At 45.5% G+C, this 20996-nt stretch overlaps 2 protein-coding genes across 11 annotated transcripts in view; one reads left to right on the top strand and one right to left on the bottom strand.

The window, feature by feature from the left end:
- Nucleotides 1-408: 408 nt before the first annotated feature.
- LOC129863594 (golgin subfamily A member 2-like) lies at nucleotides 409-3859 on the top strand (the record flags this gene model as incomplete). The annotated part of the gene is given in 1 exon segment (XM_055935677.1): nucleotides 409-3859. A coding segment is annotated over 1 exon segment (269 nt), but the record flags the coding sequence as incomplete, so codon positions are not given.
- A 110-nt stretch (nucleotides 3860-3969) lies between these two features.
- Nucleotides 3970-20996, bottom strand: part of LOC129863595 (dynamin-1-like) — a 108960-nt gene continuing 91933 nt past the window's right edge. For 2 of the 10 annotated variants that reach the window (XM_055935687.1, XM_055935682.1), the window contains exons 16-23: nucleotides 14895-15004; nucleotides 13676-13787; nucleotides 13449-13463; nucleotides 12638-12814; nucleotides 12105-12346; nucleotides 11146-11343; nucleotides 9843-9879; nucleotides 3970-4800 (exon numbers count right to left, since the gene is read on the bottom strand). In XM_055935687.1, coding sequence (XP_055791662.1) covers nucleotides 9858-9879; nucleotides 11146-11343; nucleotides 12105-12346; nucleotides 12638-12814; nucleotides 13449-13463; nucleotides 13676-13787; nucleotides 14895-15004 — 876 coding nt within the window. In that variant the 3' untranslated portion in view covers nucleotides 3970-4800; nucleotides 9843-9857. The other 8 variants (XM_055935680.1, XM_055935678.1, XR_008760980.1 and 5 more) reach the window with 7 other exon arrangements.

Below are 20996 nucleotides of genomic sequence, written 5' to 3'. Positions count from 1 at the left end.
CACACACACATATATATATATGAATGTGTATATATATATATATATATATATATGAATGTGTATATATTATATATGTGTGTATATATATATATATGAATGTGTATATATATATATATATATATATATATGAATGTGTATGGAATAGAACAGGGCTCTCCAACCCTGTTCCAGGAGAGATACCATCCTGCAGGTTTTCACTCCAACCCTAATGTAGTGCACCTGATTCTAATAATTAGCTGGTTGATAAGCTGAATCAGGTTAGTTACGACTGGGGTCGATTGAAAACCTACAGGAGGGTAACTCTCCAGGAACAGGGTTGGAGAGCCCTGGAGTAGAACAATACACACACATCCACGTCATTATACTAACCTCCCTGATCTCTCATCTCTCCCCCCCTTCTCTCTCCAGAGTCTGCGGATGTAAGTTCAGCCGTGAAGCCCGACTCCACCGATCCCCCTCACGGTGGCCCGTCAGACCAGGGCCAGGGGCTCCCCCCAGACTCCCAGGCTCTGATGAGGCCCCAAGAGGACGGCACGACCAGGCAGATCATGCAGCTGCTCCAGGAGATCCAAAACCCCCAGGGGCCCCGCTCCGTGCCCTTCCTGGGGGACAACCCCTGCGTCCCGTTCTTTTACCGGCCCGACGAGCAGGACGAAGTCAAGATCCTGGTGGTCTGATGATGATGATGAGACTATGAAGCTAACTGGCAATGTTGGAGGATCTGTGAACACACACACCATTCCACCACGTCACACTCCACTTAGGTCATCTAGGATGTACACGTACACACCGTTCTGGGTATACTGTCTCTCACACACATGCACACTCACTTTCTCTACTTTCTGGGAGAGGTTGTTTCCTCCTTCTTTCTCACTTCCTTTTGAGTCCTTGGCTGGTCTTGCATGCCGTTTCTTTTCTTCATTGCACTAACAGAGTGACTTAAGGATGTGAACTCCTTGTGTAAATGTGTGTGGTGGCCTTCCTCTCCTCGTCCAGCTCTTCCTCCTCCTTCGCAACCTCCTTACTTGCAGTGTGAATGTTTGTCCGCTTTTTCTGTCTCTTTTAATTGGTATTTAATACCGTTAGATGATTGGGAAGTATTTCACCGGATGCTATTGAGATTCTTCCTGTGATTCTCTTGATGGAGAGATGTTTATTCCTGCACATTGATCCCTCCTCTGTTCACTATCTTCTCCCCTTCTCTGCCATTTGAACCATAGGCGCAATAAAGTATCTCTGTCCCTCAGTCATTGTCTATTACAGGAGAAATGTAAGGCTTTGAGTGAGACGTTAGCGGCAACAATGGAATACATGAAACGGTATCAAACACACAAAACGCATGGAAACCACATGTTTGACTCCATTCCATTGATTCAATTCAGCTCTTACAATGAGCCCGTCCTCCTATAGCTCCTCCCACCATCCTCCACTAGTACCTTTATGTTAAGGCACTAACTGGATCCCCATTCACAATGTGTCTGACTCTGGAGCAGAACTGGGCTAGTCTGTCTGTGTTTGGTAGGACAGACATGGCTTGGTTTTGCGTCTGACTCTGGAGCAGAACTGGGCTAGTCTGTCTGTGTTTGGTAGGACAGACATGGCTTGGTTTTGTGTCTGACTCTGGAGCAGAACTGGGCTAGTCTGTGTTTGGTAGGACAGACATGGCTTGGTTTTGTGTCTGACTCTGGAGCAGAACTGGGCTAGTCTGTCTGTGTTTGGTAGGACAGACATGGCTTGGTTTTGTGTCTGACTGGAGCAGAACTGTGCTAGTCTGTCTGTTTGGTAGGAAGACAGACATGGCTTGGTTTTGGCGCGTGGGTTGTCTCAATTAATTTCCTCGTCGCCTTTCCTCCATGACCACTGATCGGCAACAAGACTGACTCACTCAGACAAGTGGTCATGAATGGAGGAGTACCGTATTGAGGCACAGCCCTTGGTAGCTGTTGGTATGTTCTATGGCAGTGTAGTGAGTGTGTTGTCTGAGTAGGGCAGGATAGCAGGTGGGGTAAAGGAGGGCAGGAGGAGTTGGGTACAGTACATGAAGGAGGTAAGGGCCAGGCTGGAGCCTTGGCCTACCTGAGGTGGAAGTCAGTCAGGAAAGCATTGGTAAAGACACTAGCATTTGGAGTGATGGGAGCAGTTTGCACTTTTCACTTCTAAGTAGGGAGACAGCATAGGACGTCAGGAAAGAGGAACTAGCATGTAGACACATGGCTGCTCACCCCTACAACTACCTTGTCTATCCATCCTCTTTTATGTGGAAACACTGAAATCTGAACATATGTATGTACACTAGAGCTTTATCTTATTTATGCACATAAGCCAGTCAACTCAGTTGTATTCCTCAAGTTTGCTATGCGTTTATTTATTTGAGGCCCCATTTCATAGCACCAGTTGATCATCTCTTGTTTATCAATCTTTCAATTATGTTGTGCTTGTTGCCCCTCAACATATCTCATTTATAATTTAAGTCACTCCCTTTGAGACTGGATGAAGATTGTGAGTCTGTTTGATAAATGATTCAATCTCAATTGTATCCTCATGTCATTGTCTCTTCTCTCTAAAGTTACATGGGCTTTTACTGTAGGTTATTGCACTAAAATTGGACAGACCTTGTAATCAAACCCTGTCCCATCTCACTTAGTTTTGGACAGTAGCTTTTCTATGGCAGATCCATTCTAGACATTTGGTTTCTATACTTGGGAGCCCTATGTCATCATGTGCACTTTGGCACATCGGGGCTCAGAGTTCCACGAATGAAGACAGAGTGTGTGTTGAAGTGACCGAAAGATTGTGTGTGTGCGCTAGGAGGATGTGTAGGTATGTACATATGAATAGAGGGTTGTAATGATTCCAGTAACACAAGTCATGGGCAATGGGGTAAGCTTTGCTGTTTGATTGACAGATGTAAGAAGGTCCTCTGTTTTTAGATAACCTTAATGATGACAACCTACAATGATGACCCAAATAAAGATGAAATTGCCATAGGCGCATCTCTGCCACCCCGCAGTTTTTGGGGAAATGTGTGAACTCCCATAATATTTTGGAATTTTTATGCTTCCAGTGTATCTCTGACTACCAATGTCCGAATGTTATTTTTATTCAAGAATGGAAGTCTTTAAGCATGTCAAAAACAGTCTGAAAAGAGTGGTTCTGGAGAGAGTTTTCAGGTGTGTGTACCTAATCTGAACCATGTCTAACCTGAAGCAAAGCACTTTTCATAGTAGGACTTGACGTGGTTTCTGTTGAAAGTGATCCCATCTGAATATTTAAATTCATGGCTTTCTTTGCATTTTCTTTTCCTTTTAGAGAGAGAACTTTTGTTTTGGGAGTGGTAAAACCAAGAGAATATTTTAGTCATTTACAGCTATTGTTTTGGAGGGGGTGACGAGAGAGTAAAAGTAACAGGTGAAATAGTTTTCCCACGCTTTCTAATTCAAACTGTTCTTTTGAATGAATGTGTGGGATTGAACACATGATGATTAAGAGACAGAGGTGAATGCCTTCTGTTTAAAGGAACTGTATATACTGTAACTGTGTAACATATTGTATATTCATTCTGCCTGGTGTGTGGGAATAAGTGTAATGGCTGTTTGTAGTGTTGCTAGCAGCCCAGAGGGCTTGTCTGTGTGTCTGTCTGAGCCATTGTTGGCTTCAGGACACACACGGACAGCTGAAGTGAAGGGGTGGGGGTACCGTCTGTGATTTAATACAAAAGTAAAAAAATATATTTAATTGTAATAAGTATCGAAACTAATCAGTTTTAATGCAATGTAGGATTGTTGTGAGAGAACAAAATGGCTTCCGGCAGTATATTTCTGATGTGATTTCTCCTGATTAAAAGTGATTGAGCAAAGCAGACAGCATCTGGTCAATGGATCCTTGTAAGTGCTGGAGTTTCTACCTTCAATATGTCCTGTTAGAGATGTCATTTTGAGTGTGAGATTCCTTGACAAAAGACTCAGACCATTTTGGTACAGTAAGCTGACTTTTAATCTCTTGACAAAGCAGTCCTGTTGGACAGACACATTCCACTGACAGCAGTAAGTTAAGATACAGGACAAAGTTGTCACAGCAGGATAGAATACAAACATTTACTCTGCCCCCTCATTTCCTCTCCGGACAGAGACCGAGAAACAAGCGACAAATGATTCTACATACTACTAATCACAACCTGCCAATACTCAACACATCCATAGCCAAGGATTTCATATAACATTATTCACTTATTTGTTTGTCTTTATTTTTATCATGTTTCATTGTACACCACACTCAGTCACTTATTTGTAATAGTTTAATATTCAGTATTCATACAATGTCAACTAACGTCTAGACAAGTGGAACACAATTTCAGAAGATGCACCACACAGGATACATTACACAAGTAAGATATGTCCATGATAAAATGTACTCTGAATTAATCATTCCTTTCACAATAGCTAATATTTTTTATTTATTGGCTGTTGCTAAGACTCAAGGATGTTGTGAAGAGGGGTAGGTTTGTATGAGGTGAGTACGATATGGATACTGAAACAGGGGTTTGTGGGTAGGCTAATGAGCCCATATACTATTATTACCAACAGGGTCAAAAATACAACAAACTACAGACAGAGTCCACTGGTAGAAAGGGGGGGTCAACTCACATCTCTCAAACAGCAATGGAACGCATGAGTGACATGGGAGCGGGAGAGGTGCACTGTATATGTGTGTGTGTGTGTATATAGGTTTCTATGTATAGACCATCACTGATTGGGTTGTTGGTGGTTTTAAACCTGATGTCTTCACTCACCCCCTTGACCACTGAGAGAGGGAAGAAAGAAAAAAGGGAAGAACAGAAAAGAAAAGGAAAAAGTTGATAAGCCATGCCAAAATCAGTGTCCCCCGCCCCAACACTTATTACACAGTTCCAATGATATTCAACACACGTTCTCCTGTTAGGGTCACTGCTCTTGGAAACACTTTCAGGGTCAAAAAATCTAATCTTGGACTGGCAACACTTATAAATGGTCTTCCTGACAACTTCAATGTTTGAGCTTTCCTTGGGAGGAAAGGAGAAAGGATGCCATGTAACAGTATTGAGACGAACCGTTAGGGCCTTGTCTCCCTCCTTGCCTCCTCTCAGGCTGAGCAGCTACTCTGAGTCTGGTGTGATTGGTGGACAGCTCTCATTAAGCCGTCCAATAAGAACATATTGCACTTTCTATTTAGATCCCGCCTCGCTAAGGTACTGAGTTTTACTAGTGGGGAAGTGGTTCATTGGTGAAGTGGTTCATTGACAAGTGGGAGAGGAGGAGGTTTTAGCAGGAGACCCTCTAGTTCACAACCCCCGTCCCCCGTCCCCCTCAGCACTCGTGGCATGAGTACAGAGACTGAAGCACAGAGAGAAACATGTCTTCAAATGTGCCTTAGGGAGCTGGTCAAGGAGGATTTTACACCGATCTACACCAGATCCACAGGAGGCTGCTGAGGGGAGGACGGCTCATAATGATCAACGGAGCGAATGGAATGGCATCAAACCCATGGAAACCATGTCCTTGCCCGTCCTCCCCAATTAAGGTGCCACCAGCCTCCTGTGACCAGATCACAGTTAGTCTGAACACCTGAACAATCGTTGTATCATTGCAGACACAGGAATACATCATCATCATGGTTATCACATCACATAAGAATGGGCCTTCACAGTGACGCAAGGCCTGGTGGCTACAGAAGGTAGGACATGGACACAGATGCAGAACGTTCCACACGTTCTCTTCACCCTCACTCCTACTGAGGGGGAGGAAGAGATCTTTTATTTTTCTATCCATGAACAAGAATGGTATGGCCACTGAGAGGGCGGGGTTCGCGTTTATTTTTCCTCTCTCTTGCTCCCCCCTCCACTTACTTTGAGGGAGGCTGTTGTGAAGAGCTGCTGAGATCTCTGATTGGTGTGTGTGTTGGGTGTGAAGGATAGTGTGGATTCACATGTAGGGGCTGAGTGGTGGAAAGGGGGGAGTGTTAGAGAAGAGATGGGTGTCAGGGGGTCCCAAGGGGCAAAAAAGGGGGCTTCTAGGAGTCAAAAGGAGGCAGTGGGCTCTCGGGTGAGGGCCCACCCTTGCATGGCCCGCTATTCAATAAAAATAGAAAAGTAGAAACAGATAGGAAAGAGGACATAATGAAGCCAGATTAAGTCAAGGATGAACAAGTGAATGAAACATAACGAGAGAAAATGTCCCCAAACTCAGAGGCGAGGAAACACTGTCGTGATGTTAGATATAATAGGACACATGAATCAGTGTATCATAAATAATACATAGAAATCACAGATATAGATATCACATTGTGACACATGAGAGTCAGTACCATTAATGTATATATTTTCTCTTTGGGTGTTTTTCCGACTAAAAGGGCCCTTGCCCATCTATGTCAGGTTTGTCCGAGCCTGTGACTTTAGGGACCAGTATGGATCATGATGATCATAGCAGAAGACAACAAAAAGAAAGCTGTTGTTCAGATGCAGTTATCCCTTCTGATCCACTCCACTTTCCTAGATAGATGGATAATGCATCTACTCCCGAGAGAGATTCGACACATAGAATAACATGTCAACCAGAACAAAAAAGATCATTATCAATATCCCAAATTATCAGAGAAAAAAATATAATTCAGATATGAGAGGAAGAAAGAAAGTCAGCAACCAGAAATACCCATCTGAAGGGGAGGGTGAGAAAGAAAAAATATTTCAGCATAGCATTCCTTAACCCTCTCGTCCATATTTGCTGAATCCACCCACGCATACACTGCCCTGTCCGTTTAAGTGTGTGACTACTTACACATGTAAATGTGTGTGTCTGAGTGTGTGTAAATGTGTTCGAATTCTTATCTACAATGGTCCTTAATATACAGTGGAGGGTGAATGCATTTCTCTGTATTGGGGGTATACAATGTGTCTGTCTGTCTGTCTGTGGGTTTGTGCGTGTGTGTGACGTGACTGTGTCATTTAGTAGAGAAGGGAGAGGAGAAAGAAGGGTCAGGTCTAGGTAAGGAAGGTTGCTCTGCAGTCCTTGGTCTCTCTGCCGTGGGGTAGGTGGTGAGTCGGAGGGGAAGGGGGCTCAGTAGTCTAGTGGGTTGGTGAGGGCGGGGGTCTTCGGCTGCCAAGAGGACCATGGATACACACATAGACGGACAGACAGAAACACAGGGACAGAGGGACACAGATATAAGCGAAGACAGTGATGAGTTAGGATTGTCACTCTGGCTGGGTGTCTCCCCCTTACGCACAAACGGTATAACTCAACGCCACTCTGACATACTACTACGCACACGCACGCACACACACACACACACACAGCTATATGGGACAATGTGGGAGAATACAATCAGACAAAACAGCTAACACACTAAAATACATAATTCCTGCAGATTTCATGAATCTTGGAATATACTGCATACAGTATATAGATTCAACTAAAATATAAACGCAACATGAAAAGTGTTGGTCCCATGTTTCATGAGCTGAAATAAAAGATCCCAGAAATGTTCCATATGTACAAAAAGCTTTTCTCTCAAATTTTGTGCACAAATTTGTTACATCCCTGTTAGTGAGCATTTCTCCATGTCAAGATAATCCATCCACCTGACAGGTGTGGCAAATCAAGAAGCTGATTAAACAGCATGATCATTACACAGGTGCACCTTGTGCTGGGGACAACAAAAGGCCACTTGAAAATGTGCAGTTGTGTCACATAACACAATGCCACAGATGTCTCACGTTTTGAGGGAGCATGCAACTGGCATGCTGACTGCAGGATTGTCCACCGGAGCTGTTGCAAGAAAATTAAATATACATTTCTCTACCATAAGCCGCCTCCAACCGCAGACCACGTGTAACCATGCCAGCTCAGGACCTCCACATCCGGCTTCTTCACCTGTGGTATGGACCAGCCACCCGGACAGCTGATGAAACTGTGGGTTTGCACAACCGTAGAATTTCTTCACAAACTGTCAGAAGCCGTCTCAGGGAAGCTCATCTGTGTGCTCGTCGTCCTCACCAGGGTCTTGACCTGACTGCAGTTCGGCGTCGTAACCGACTTCGGTGGGAAAATGCTCACCTTCGATGGCCACTGGCATGCTGGAGAAGTGTGCTCTTCACGGATGAATCCCAGTTTTAACTGTACTTGGCAGATGGCAGACAGTGTACGGCGTTGTGTGGGCGAACGGTTTGCTGATGTCAACATTGTGAACAGAGTGCCCCATGCTGGTAGTGGGGTTATGGTATGGGCAGGCATAAGCGAACACAATTTGATTTTATAGATGGCAATTTGAATGAACATAGGTGCCATGACAAGATCCTGAGGCCCATTGTTGTGCCATTCATCCGCCACCATCACTCATGTTTCAGTATGATAGTGCACGGCCCCATGTTGCAAGGATCTGTACACAATTCCTGGAAGCTGAACATGTTCCAGTTCTTCCATGACCTGCATCCTCACCAGACATGTCACCCATTGAGCATGTTTGGGATGCTCTGGATCAACATGTACGACAGCGTGTTCCAATTCCCGCCAATATCCAGCGACTTCGCACAGCCATTGAAGAGGAATCAATCAACAGCCTGATCAACTCTATGCGAAGGAGATGTCACGCAGCATGAGGCAAATCCTGGTCACACCAGATACTGACTGGTTTTCTGATCCACACACCTATCTTTTTTACCTTAAGGTATCTGTGGCCAAAATATGCATATCTGTATTCCCAGTCATGTGAAATACATAGATTAGGGCCTAATGAAATTATTTCAATTGACTGATTTCCTTATATGAACTCTAACTCAGTAAAATCTTTGAAATTGTTGAATGTTGCGTTTATATTTTTGTTCAGTGTACATAGTTTCCATTGGTGACAGGCAGTTGTTTTGGTGCCCAGAAGAGGGCAGTATAGCTCCACTATATTATCATCCATAATATTCTCCTCTTTCAACCCAATCAGCATGCAAAACGTGAGCAATAGAGGGTTGCATTTCACCCCTCCAGCTGTGTGATTATAACTGCTACAAAGGGTACATAACACATGTATAATCTCCATAGTAGTTCTGCCATGATCATCAAGGCTATGCTATCTTTACTTCACTATCAAAAGAGGGGCTAGTTAGCATAAATGCTAAAAAGTAGATTTCAACTATAGGAGGCAGGGTAAATGATGACCGCCAGAATAGCTAGTTGGATAGACGTTAACTAGACATAACATACCCTTTAGAAATCACTATCACCACCCACGGTACAGCCTTTCTCTGACAGCTTCCCTAGGCTCTATTGAATACTATGTTGACATTTAGACAGGATAAATATAGCACAGCAATGTGTCACGCCACCAAACAATCAGAGACAGGACTGGGGACGGGGTGAGATGTCATGAGCCGACACTGACACAAACCCATGACCTTTGACTTCTGACCCCTAACAAGCAGCTCCGGTCAGGTGTGTGCGTGCGCGTGTGTGTATATGCATGTGTGTATGTGTGAGTGTGTGTGTGTCTGAGTGTGTGTATGCATGTGCGTATCTAGAGGTATCCTCTGACTTTTTTCATCGACACAAACCTCTCCCAAACTAGAAAAGAAACTTGACTTCAGCAGACAATAACAAAATAACAGCAAGGCTCACACAGTGACACAAACGCACAAACGACCTGTGTGTGTGCTTGTGTGTGTTTGTCCATGCAATGCTAAAAGAGGCATTAGGGAGTGCTCTGAAAAGAAATTAAGGAAAAGGAGAGCGTGATGGGCATGCAGTGAGGTGACGGTATCTAAGAGAAAGCAGCATGAGGAAGAGGAGGATGAAGATGATGACAGTGATTAGTACCAAACGTACCAGAAGCGTTAGTCCTCATTGGTCACTGATAGTGATTCTGAAAGAGGAACCATAGTCAACGGTGGGATAGAGGTGTGGTGAAGGAGATGGACAGGAAGAGGAATGCAAACAAACACATACAGGTTACAGTGCAGGAGAGACCCACGTCGCATGACAAAGCACTGCTTTCCCCATGGACCAATCAGATTTGGAGCATTATTTGAAAGTGATTTGGAGTAATTGGTTACAACACGGCTGCCTTAGAGCCATTGTTTGAGGGTTATTTAGATGTTTGAGGGTGTGTGTGAGCAAGAGCAGTGTCAGGCAATGTGTGTGTCTCCCTAAGTAAGGCAAGCTGCTGCCCTGACCGTGAGTTCAGATCAGTACAGTGTCCATTAGCTCACAACCACAGGCAAGCACAAGGCAAACGTTAGCAGTGCGGAGGCAGTTTAACAGAGAACGAAAATGAAAAACGCCCCCTCTCGCTCGCTCTCATTCTCTCTCTGTCCCTATCCTCCCCTCTCTTTCTCTCTCTGTTTATTTCCAACACGGAGATAGGATAGATAAGAGACACTATTCCTAAACTATAAAGACTAAGGTTGGGAGAGGGGGATATAGGATAGTTCTCTAGTACAAAACTATATTCTAGCAAAGGACTCAACCAACCACAGAGGAGGCCACTAGACTAATAGTGAGGGGCTACTGGTGAGGGCTATTAGGGGAATGATAAGAACATGTGGCTTAAGTCAAGGCACAGCTGTACCACTAATAGTAAATGTAATTAAAGTCGTTGGTTCCTGGGAGGTTCTAGTAGTGTGTAGGAAATGTAAGTCAGTAACGCCGGAAACCTTCTTGGCAGTTAGGTTGTTGTACCGATTTACATTGCTAAGTCAAAGATATGTTAGGTGTATGTGTGGCAATGTTTTACTACAGGAGCTGGGCTTTTGGAAGGGTCCATCTATGACATGTCTCTCATTCATCCTACCTCTACCTCCCATCTGTTCTCTAGCTCTCAGCACCCTCTGGACCTAACGTTCTCTGTCTATCTGGCTCGGTCCTCTATCACACCAAGCTCTCTCCCCTCTCATTTACCTCCATCAATCCTCCTGGCGTCTTCACATCCCCCTTAGCAACAGAGAGCATTGACACTTCAGCTTAGATGTGATTTCATCATCATCACCATCATCACCACTCTCATAGTATATCACTTACACAACCTCATTGGCTTGTCTGTCTCCCTGTAGGACCTAGTGGAGTGTCACACGTTGATAGGCTTGGGGACTTTTTGCATTGTGATGTAACGTTTGGGTTCGGTTTCACTCACCTGGGCACACCGGGGGGTGCGCGGTTTGGCCGGGAGGGGACTGATGGGGGGGGCCCACCGAAAGGGTCCGGGGAGGCCCCTGGGCGAGAGGGGACAGGGGGGCCAGGAGGGAGACCAGGGGCTGAGCCACGGGAGACAGGGCGACCAGGGGGACCTGGGGGAGCCCTTCTGTTCGGAGTGGGACTGCTGGCTGGGGACCTGAGGGTGGAGGGGGAGAGAGAGAGATGCTGAGTGCTTCGGCAGGCAGTTCTCTTTCACACCAGCAGGAGAGGCCACAACATCAGTCCTACTCCCCTCATCCTTTACTCCCCACTCTCTTTTATTCCTTATTACCCCTCTCCTTCCTTCCATCCATACCTTTTACTCAGAGCTGTTGTCCTCCTTCCATCCCCTCCTTCCTCTTCCTCCCTCCTTCCATCCCCTCCTTCCTCTTCCTCCCTCCATCCATCCCCTCCTTCCTCTTCCTTCCTTCCTCCCTCCATCCATCCCCTCCTTCCTCTTCCTCCCTCCTTCCATCCCCTCCTTCCTCTTCCTCCCTCCATCCATCCCCTCCTTCCTCTTCCTCCCTCCTTCCATCCCCTCCTTCTTCCTCCCTCCATCCATCCCCTCCTTCCTCTTCCTCCCTCCATCCATCCATCCCCTCCTTCCTCTTCCTCCCTCCATCCATCCCCTCCTTCCTCTTCCTCCCTCCATCCATCCATCCCCTCCTTCCTCTTCCTCTTCCTCCCTCCATCCATCCCCTCCTTCCTCTTCCTCCCTCCATCCATCCCCTCCTTCCTCTTCCTCCCTCCATCCATCCCCTCCTTCCTCTTCCTCCCTCCATCCATCCCATCCTTCCTCTTCCTCCCTCCATCCATCCCCTCCTTCCTCTTCCTCCCTCCATCCATCCATACCTTCACCAATATAATGTGCCCTCATTCCCTTCCTCTCCTTTCCTCCCTCTCTCCCTCCATTCTTACCTGCCCCCGGAGTTGTTTCCCCCCGGCCTCAGCCAGGAGTCGTCTACAGGCGGTGGCATGGCGGTGGTGACAGTGGTAGTGCTGATGTCACCGATGATGTTTAGGGCCTCCCTCAGGGCGTGGTACATGCGGAGCATCTCGTCGCGGTGATGGGCCTGCTCCTGGGACTCCTCCATCAGGCTGTTCTGGTCCCCAGAGTGGTACAGGTTGGCCAGCAGCTCCGCGTTGATGAACTCCTTGGTCTGTGTGGAGGAGGGGGAAGAGAGGGGGAGAGTAAAGGTGAGGAATGGGGGGAGTTGGAGATTTACGTCTTTGTTTACAACAATAACCTAGGAAAAAGTGGCTGTGGAGAAGAAAGAGGGTTTTCTTCCTCCCTTGCACTTAATTGACCCATTCTTGTCACTGATTGGTTAGAGATTTCACAGGCCAGCTGGTTTCCCAAGTCTAAACCAATCAGACACAGATTCAAAGACAAGGATGAAAATCCGCTGGCCCTACGACTCCACAAGCAAAAGCGACCAATGGGGACTCACGTTGTTGATCATGAGGTACATGATGGTCTTGGGCATGAGGTCCCTGATGGTCTTGTTGACGATGGCCATGTAGGAGTCCACCAGGTTGCGGATGGTCTCCACCTGCCTCTCCAGCTGGGGGTCCATGGAGTGCATGAAGTTATCTGAGCCGTTCTCTCCGTCTCCACTTTCACTCTGCTGGAGGACAAGGCCAGGGAGGGGGGTTGGAGCATGAGAAGAGAGGTAGAGAGGAGAGGTAGAGGGACAGGGACAGAGGGAAGGAGAGAGAGGCAAAAGGAGAGGGAGAAAGAGAGAAATATGTGAATGAGAAATAATCCTCAATATCACACATCATTAATTACATCTACTATATAGTCCTGAACTGGCTCTAAAGAGAAATAACCTCAAACTGAGCCAACACACACACACTACTGGTGCTAGCTAACCGTGTGACTGCTTTCAGACGAGAGCCATTGGAGACGACGTGTCTCCTTCTGAACCACTTTCTCCTGGCTCACGCCCCAATGATAATTCATTCATTTGCTTAGCCTATTACAATCAGATGGTTGTATAATACAGCTATGGCAGAACCCTAATGAGAGCGACATTTGAAATTCCTGGTTTGGTGCGAATGATGAATGACTGGGCCGTTGATTAGAAACAGCACCAATGAGGCGAGACAAAAAAGGAGACTGTGCCTGTATAAATCTTTAGGGCCAATCAGAGTTCAGTATCAAATTCAATTGCCAACGCTAGCTTGAGCATAGGTGAAGAGAAAGCTGTGTAAAAGGGGTGTAGAGTTGGAATAGACATCACGACACAAAGCACATACCTTGCCCTCCTTTTCCTATAGAGTCCAACAGCAATGAAGGACATATTGAGGAAAAAAATGACGGAGGGAGAGAACGAGAGAGAGGGAAAGAGAGATGGTGTTAAATGTTAGATGACTGGCGCCACTAGTACTGTGAAAGCAAACCATCATCACACTCAGCTATACTGTATGTTTTGGACCGGCGGAGTAACTGACGAAATGTACAGGTTTGTGTGTGTGTGTGGTACCGTGACGCGTTCAGGATACACCCCGGCTCTAAGGAAGGAGGCCTTCCACCCATCTATGTCGTCCTGAGTCTCGCAGGCCAACTCCAGCTGACGGTAGTCCTTATACACATTCCTGTGGACACAAAGTGTGTGTGTGTGTGTGTGTGTGTGTGTGTGTGTGTGTGTGTGTGTGTGTGTGTGTGTGTGTGTGTGTGTGTGTGTGTGTGTGTGTGTGTGTGTGTGTGTGTGTGTGTGTGTGTGTGTGTGTGTGTGTGTGTGTGTGTGTGTGGTTTGATAGTGAGTAGGATTTATATATAGGTAACTGCCAAAATAAAGGAAATACCAACATAAAGTAAAGTCAAATCAAGCCTTATTTATACAGCACATTTCAGACATGGAATGCAACACAATGTACTTCACAGGGAATGAATGAATAAATAAACAAAACAAACAAGATAAAATAAAAAAAAGAATGACAAAAACTGAACGACTAAAAGTGTCTTAATATGGTGTAGGGCCACCACGAGACAGAACAGCTTCAATGCACCTCGCCATAGATCCGACACGTGTCTGGAACTCTATTGGAGAGACGGAATACCATTCTCCCACAAGAAATTCTATAATTGGGTGTTTTGTTGATGGTGGTGGAAAACGCTGTCTCAGGCACCGCTTTAGAATCTCCCATAAGTATTCAATTGTGTTGAGATGTGGTGACTGAGACGACCATGGCTTGTGGTTTACATCGTTTTCATGCTCATCAAACCATTCAGTGACCACTCGTGCCCTGTTGATGGGGGAATTGTCCTCCTATTGGGGTATAGCCATGGTAGCCAAAATAATGGCCTGCCCAGTATTTTTATGCATGACCCTAAGCATGATGGGATGTTAATTGCTTAATTAACTCAGGAACCACACCTGTTTGAAAACACCTGCTTTCAATATACTTTGTATCCCTCATTTACTCAAGGGTTTCCATTATTTTGGCAGTAAACCTGTACATTCTTGTGGGAGTCAGTGGGACGTGTCACAGTACTGAGCTACATGGTAAGGAGTAGGAGAGGGATGTTTGCATGCCTGCGTGCTTGTGTGGGGGCTTGCCTTGATGGAACAGAGAATGTGTGTGGTCAATGTGTGTGGAGAGATGTTTTGTGTGGATTCAGCTATATTACTTTACTTTTTGAGGTCTGAAAAGATTTGACAAACTATAATTTATGATTGAAATGTCCACCAAAGAACTAACCTTTGCTCAGTGTTGAACAGGGCGAATATCTGCTTGCTCGACATGAAGCTCTTCTCCACATCCCTCAGCCTCAGGTTGTCCACTTGGAGCATGTACTTCTTCTCTTTCTCCTGCAGGGGGCAGACACAACAATACACAGGTTAGAGAAAGTACAGCATGAACCCAACAAGACACAGAGAGAGAAAGAGAGTCAGAAAGACTGTCAGACAGAAATAAAGAAAGACAGGCAAAGAGCGAGAGAGGCTGATTAAATTAATGACAGAGAAAGAAGGAGAGGGATACATATACAGAGGGAGAGAGGGAGGGGTGGAAAAGAGGCCCAGCAAAGTGCCTGGTTGTGATTAAAGCAGTGTAACTGTAAGTAGCACAGAAGAGAGAGGGGGGCAGGCGAGCCTTACAGCACACAGCCTTCACCACAGCAGCCTGGTGCACGCAGAAAGGAGGTAGGGTGAGGGCAAAAGCGAGAGAGTTGCTAGACTTTCCTTGACTATACGATAGAGAGAGAGCTAGACTTTCCTTGACTACACGAGAGAGAGAGAGAGAGAGAGAGAGAGAGAGAGAGAGAGAGAGAGAGAGAGAGAGAGAGAGAGAGAGAGAGAGAGAGAGAGAGAGAGAGAGAGAGAGAGAGAGAGAGAGAGAGAGAGAGAGAGAGAGAGAGAGAGAGAGAGAGAGAGAGAGAGAGAGAGAGAGAGAGAGAGAGAGAAATAAATAAGCTTTGGCAATATGTACATTGTTACGTCATGCCAATAAAGCAAATTGAATTGAATTGAATTGAGAGAGAGAGAGAGAGAGAGAGAGAGAGAGAGAGAGCCCAAAGCTCAGAAAGCCAGTCGAAAGAGACCCAGAATCCGGGGATGTGAACCACAGAAGTGAATCCAGGGCTAGAGACCCAGACCTGGGCAGATGGGCAAAGTAACACACACCCTGTGGTCACACTCCACTGAGCATCACAACCCACTGTTACTAAAAGGAGCCATCCCACCCAGTGTGTGTGTTTTTGGTTTTACTATCCTTGTGGTGACCAAAAGTCCTCATAAGGATAGTAAAACAATGAACATTTGTACAAGTGGGGACATTTCGCTGGTCCCCACAAGGGAAAAAGCTATTTTAGGCTTAGGGGTTAGGTTTAGGGTTATGGTTACAATTAGGGTTTGGGGTTAAGATTAGGGTTCGGTTTAGGGTTTAGGAAAATGTGGATTTTGTGTGTGTGTGTGTGTGTGTGTGTGTGCGCTGTCTTACACGTTGATCCAGAGCATCCCAAACATGCTCAATGGGTGACATGGCTGGTGAGTGTGCAGGTCATGGAAGAACTGTAACATGTTCAGCTTCCAGGAATTGTGTACAGATCCTTGTGACATGGGGCCGTGCACTATCATACTGAAACATGAGTGATGGTGGCGGATGAATGGCACAACAACGGGCCTTAGGATCTCGTCACAATATCTCTGTGCATTCAAATTGCCAATGATAAAGTGCAATTGTGTTCGTTGTCCGTAGCTTATGCCTGCTCATACCATAACCCCACCGCCACTCACAATGTTGACATCAGCAAACCGCTCGCCCACACAACGCCATACACGCTGTCTGCCATCTGCCCGGAACAGTTAAAACCAGGATTAATCCATGAAGAGCACACTTCTCCAGCATGCCAGTGGCCATCGAAGGTGAGCATTTGCCCACAGACATCTGTGGCATTGTGTTATGTGATAAAACTGCAAATTTTAGTGGCCTTTTATTGTCACCAGCCCAATAATGATCATGCTGTTTAATCAGCTTCTTGATATGCCACACCTGTCAGGTGGATGGATTATCTTGGCAAAGGAGAAATGCTCACTAACAGGGATGTAAGCAAATTTGTGCACAGAATTTGAGCAATTTTTTTATTGTGCCTATGGAACATTTCTGGGATCTTTATTTCAACTCATGAAATATGAGACCAACACTTCACATTTTGCGTTTATTTTTTTGTTTGGTGTAGAACATGACAACACGTGAGTCAGTCTCCACGTAGTTACTCTTTTGTATGCTCTACCCCAAAATGCACAAACTCCCCTATGACTACGGAAAAGCAGTTTCTCTTCAACTTTAGAAACGTGTCCAACCACGGCCCTTCCCTCCCTAGCTCTGCCCAACCCATTCCCTGTACATACACCATAACCAACGTCCCCTCATCAAAAGGGTTCAGACCTGCACAGTCAAACGGTCAGAGCCCCCTAAGGACAGACACACACACACACATACACACCGCTGTGGAGTGACACTTAACAGGCCAAGTTTGTGTGCCCAGGTGTCCACTACCGGAGACTAAACACGTGGTTACCAGGGACACAGAGGGTGACGTCACCACACTAAACAAGTCCCAGTCCTCCCTCGACTCTCTCATCCCAGGGAGGGAGCGGCCTTTCACTGACTCACACATTTTCCTTTCCCCTGGCCAGCGCAACAAAAAAAAACGAAACAAGGGAAAAGTGAGGAGAGGGAGGGAGGTTTGAAGAGAGGCAGAGAGAGTGGGAATGAAAGAGAGAGACATAGTGAGAGAGTGAGGAGAGAGAGAGAGTGAGAGAAAAAAATAAAGAGAGTGAAACAGAGGGACAAACTGGAGAGGAGGGGGGTAAAAGAGATAGACCAGAGAGATGGAGGGATTAGGAGAGAGATGGAGGAGTGTGAGGAGAAGAGGAGGAGCCAGAGTGACATAGAGTGGGCACTAAGCCATGGATGGCCCCATAGACACAGACTAATACACTGCACTCTGAGGATTCACTGTGCACTTTATCACTCAGACAGACTGCTATAACACACACACACACGGAGTGTGTATGGAAGTCATCAGGAGGTGTGTGTCGGGGCAGACCTAGAACTCCCCCTCTCCTCCCTCCATCTCCCAGTAGAGACTGAGGGAGACTGCAGACAGACCGAGTGATTCTCCATATGTTCCTATAAAACCAGCAACGTCAGCCCGGCAGCATGGGACACACTAAAGGTCAGACAAACACACCCGTGCGCATACACACACACACAGACATGCACACACACACACACACACTACTCTATGACAGACCACACATCTGAGCAGATACAGATAAACTCTCTTCTGGAAAAGATTCAGCTCAGCGAGTGTGTGAGAACATGTAACACACCTAAACATTTAAGACAGCAACACACCCAGCCCTTTACTTAAACCTCACTCCGGTCAGTGTTGATGCTAGGTATGTATAAACCTATCAGACAAACCACAGAGTGAGGAGTTGAAATACTTTCCATTGTTTTGTTTAGCTTGTGACTAATACCAGCCTAATTATAAAGCCAGAGGAAGTTCACGTTGGATTCATAAACACACTTCACGTCCCACTCCAACCCCTGCTTGGGTAATCCAAACAAGGGCCCCACACAAATGCTCCCTCCAAGACACACACACACTCATACACACACACACACTTGCTAACACATTTGTATTTCAGCACACATACACACAGCATTCAACACATTCATACAATATATTTATTTATATATATATGTATGAAAGAGTATATATATATATATATATATATATATATATATATATATATATATATATATATATATATACACTACCGTTCAAAAGTTTGGGTCACTTAAAAATGTCCTTGTTTTTGAAAGAAAATTTAAAAAAAATGTCCATTAAAATAACATCAAATTGATCAGAAATACAGTGTAGACATGATTAATGTTGTAAATGACTATTGTAGCTGGAAAACGCAGATTTTTTATGGAATATCTACATAGGCGTACAGAGGCCATTATCAATAACCATCACTCCTGTGTCCCAATGGCACGTTGTGTTAGCTAATCCAAGTTGATCATTTTAAAAGGCTAATTGATCATTAGAAAACCCTTTTGCAATTATGTTAGCACAGCTGAAAACCTTTGTTCTGATTAAAGAAGCAATAAAACTGGCCTTCTTTAGACTAGTTGAGTATCTGGAGCATCAGCATTTGTGGGTTTGATTACAGGCTTAAAATGGCCAGACACAAATAACTTTCTTCTGAAACTTGTCAGTCTATTCTTGTTCTGACAAATGAAGGCTATTCCATGCGAGAAATTGCCAAGAAACTGAAGATCTCGTTCAACACTGTGTACTACTCCCTTCACAGAACAGTGCAAACTGGCCCTAACCAGAATAGAAAGAGGAGTGGGAGGCCCCGGTGCACAACTGAGCAAGAGGACAAGTGCATTAGAGTGTCTAGTTTGAGAAACAGACGCCTCACATGTCCTCAACTGGCAGCTTCATTAAATAGTACTCGCAAAACACAAGTCTCAACGTCAACTGTGAAGAGGTGACTCCGGGATGCTGGCCTTCTCGGCAGAGTTGCAAAGAAAAAGACATATCTCAGGCTGGCCAAAAAAAATAAAAGATTAAGATGGGCAAAAGAACACAGACACTGGACAGAGGAACTCTGCCTAGAAGCCCAGCCTCCCGGAGTCGCCTCTTCACAGTTGACATTGAGACTGGTGTTTTCCGGGTACAATTTAAAAAAGCTGCCAGTGATAAACTTAGATTAGCTAACACAACGTGCCATTGGAACACAGGACTGATGGTTGCTGATAATTGGCCTCTGCATGCCTATGTAGATATTCCATAAAAAAATCTGCTGTTTCCAGCTACAATAGTCATTTACAACATTAACAATGTCTACACTGTATTTCTGATCAATGTTATTTTAATCGACAAAAAAATATGATTTTCTTTCAAAAACAAGGACATTTCTAAGTGACGCCAAACTTTTTAACGGTAGTGTATATATATATTTGCAAATACAAATATATACACACACCCACACACTGGTCCAACACACACACACACACACACACACACACACACACACACACACACACACACACACACACACACACACACACACACACACACACACACACACACACACACACACACACACACACACACACACATACAGCTGGTCTTTGGGAGTTGTTGTGGGAGTGAGAAGGTTGCATCTGGTTCAGGAGAGTGTGGCTTTTCAGGTACATAAGGTTAGAAGGGTTGTTCCTTTAAGAGTTGTGTGTGTGCGTGTATAAAGCACATTTGCCTGTGTGTGTACGTGTGTGTACGTGTGTGTACGTGCACTTGTGTGTGTGCACGTCCATACGTGTGTGTGTGTGTGTGTGTGTGTGTGTGTGTGTGTGTGTGTGTGTGTGTGTGTGTGTGTGTGTGTGTGTGTGTGTGTGTGTGTGTGTGTGTGTGTGTGTGTGTGTGTGTGTGGAGACAGATTGAAAAGTGCTGGTGACTTGGGTTTGCATCAAAGCCTGGAGAAAACCAGCACAGCATCTGGGAGCAATAACGTTGCTCCTAACCCCTCATTACCACAGCGACTGGGCCTTGGGCGGGGGCCAACGGCAATTTTCTAAATGCTCTTTCTTTCCCCTCCCTACCTCCCTCCATTTCTCCTCCTTCATTCTCTTTCCTTCCCCTCCCCACCTCCCTCCATTTCTCCTCCATTCTCTTTCTTTCCCCTCCCTCCATTTCTCCTCCTTCATTCTCTTTCTTCCCCCTCCCTCCATTTCTCCTCCTTCATTCTCTTTCTTTCCCCTCCCTACCTCCCTCCATTTCTCCTCCTTCATTCTCTTTCTTTCCCCTCCCTACCTCCCTCCATTTCTCCTCCTTCATTCTCTTTCTTTCCCCTCCCTACCTCCCTCCATTTCTCTTCCTTCATTCTCTTTCCTTCCCCTCCCCACCTCCCTCCATTTCTCCTCCTTCATTCTCTTTCTTTCCCCTCCCTACCTCCCTCCATTTCTCCTCCTTCATTCTCTTTCTTTCCCCTCCCTCCATTTCTCCTCTTTCATTCTCTTTCTTTCCCCTCCCTACCTCCCTCCATTTCTCCTCCTTCATTCTCTTTCTTTCCCCTCCCTACCTCCCTCCATTTCTCCTCCTTCATTCTCTTTCTTTCATTCTCAATAAAAGAGCGTCTACATTGCTTGGACTATGATCTCAGAGGCTGCTTGCGTTGAACGAAAACTTCTAATGTGGGCAAAAACTTTTCCAACTCTCTCCTGCAGTGTGATGCGTGAACATGAGATGAGACATGAGAGTTGTGAACCATGGAGAGG

The sequence above is a fragment of the Salvelinus fontinalis genome, chromosome 10 (genome assembly GCF_029448725.1).
Source record: "Salvelinus fontinalis isolate EN_2023a chromosome 10, ASM2944872v1, whole genome shotgun sequence".
Taxonomy (NCBI): Eukaryota; Metazoa; Chordata; class Actinopteri; order Salmoniformes; family Salmonidae; genus Salvelinus; species Salvelinus fontinalis.
Note: the sequence above shows the minus strand (reverse complement) of the source record. Positions and strands in the feature narration are given on the sequence as shown.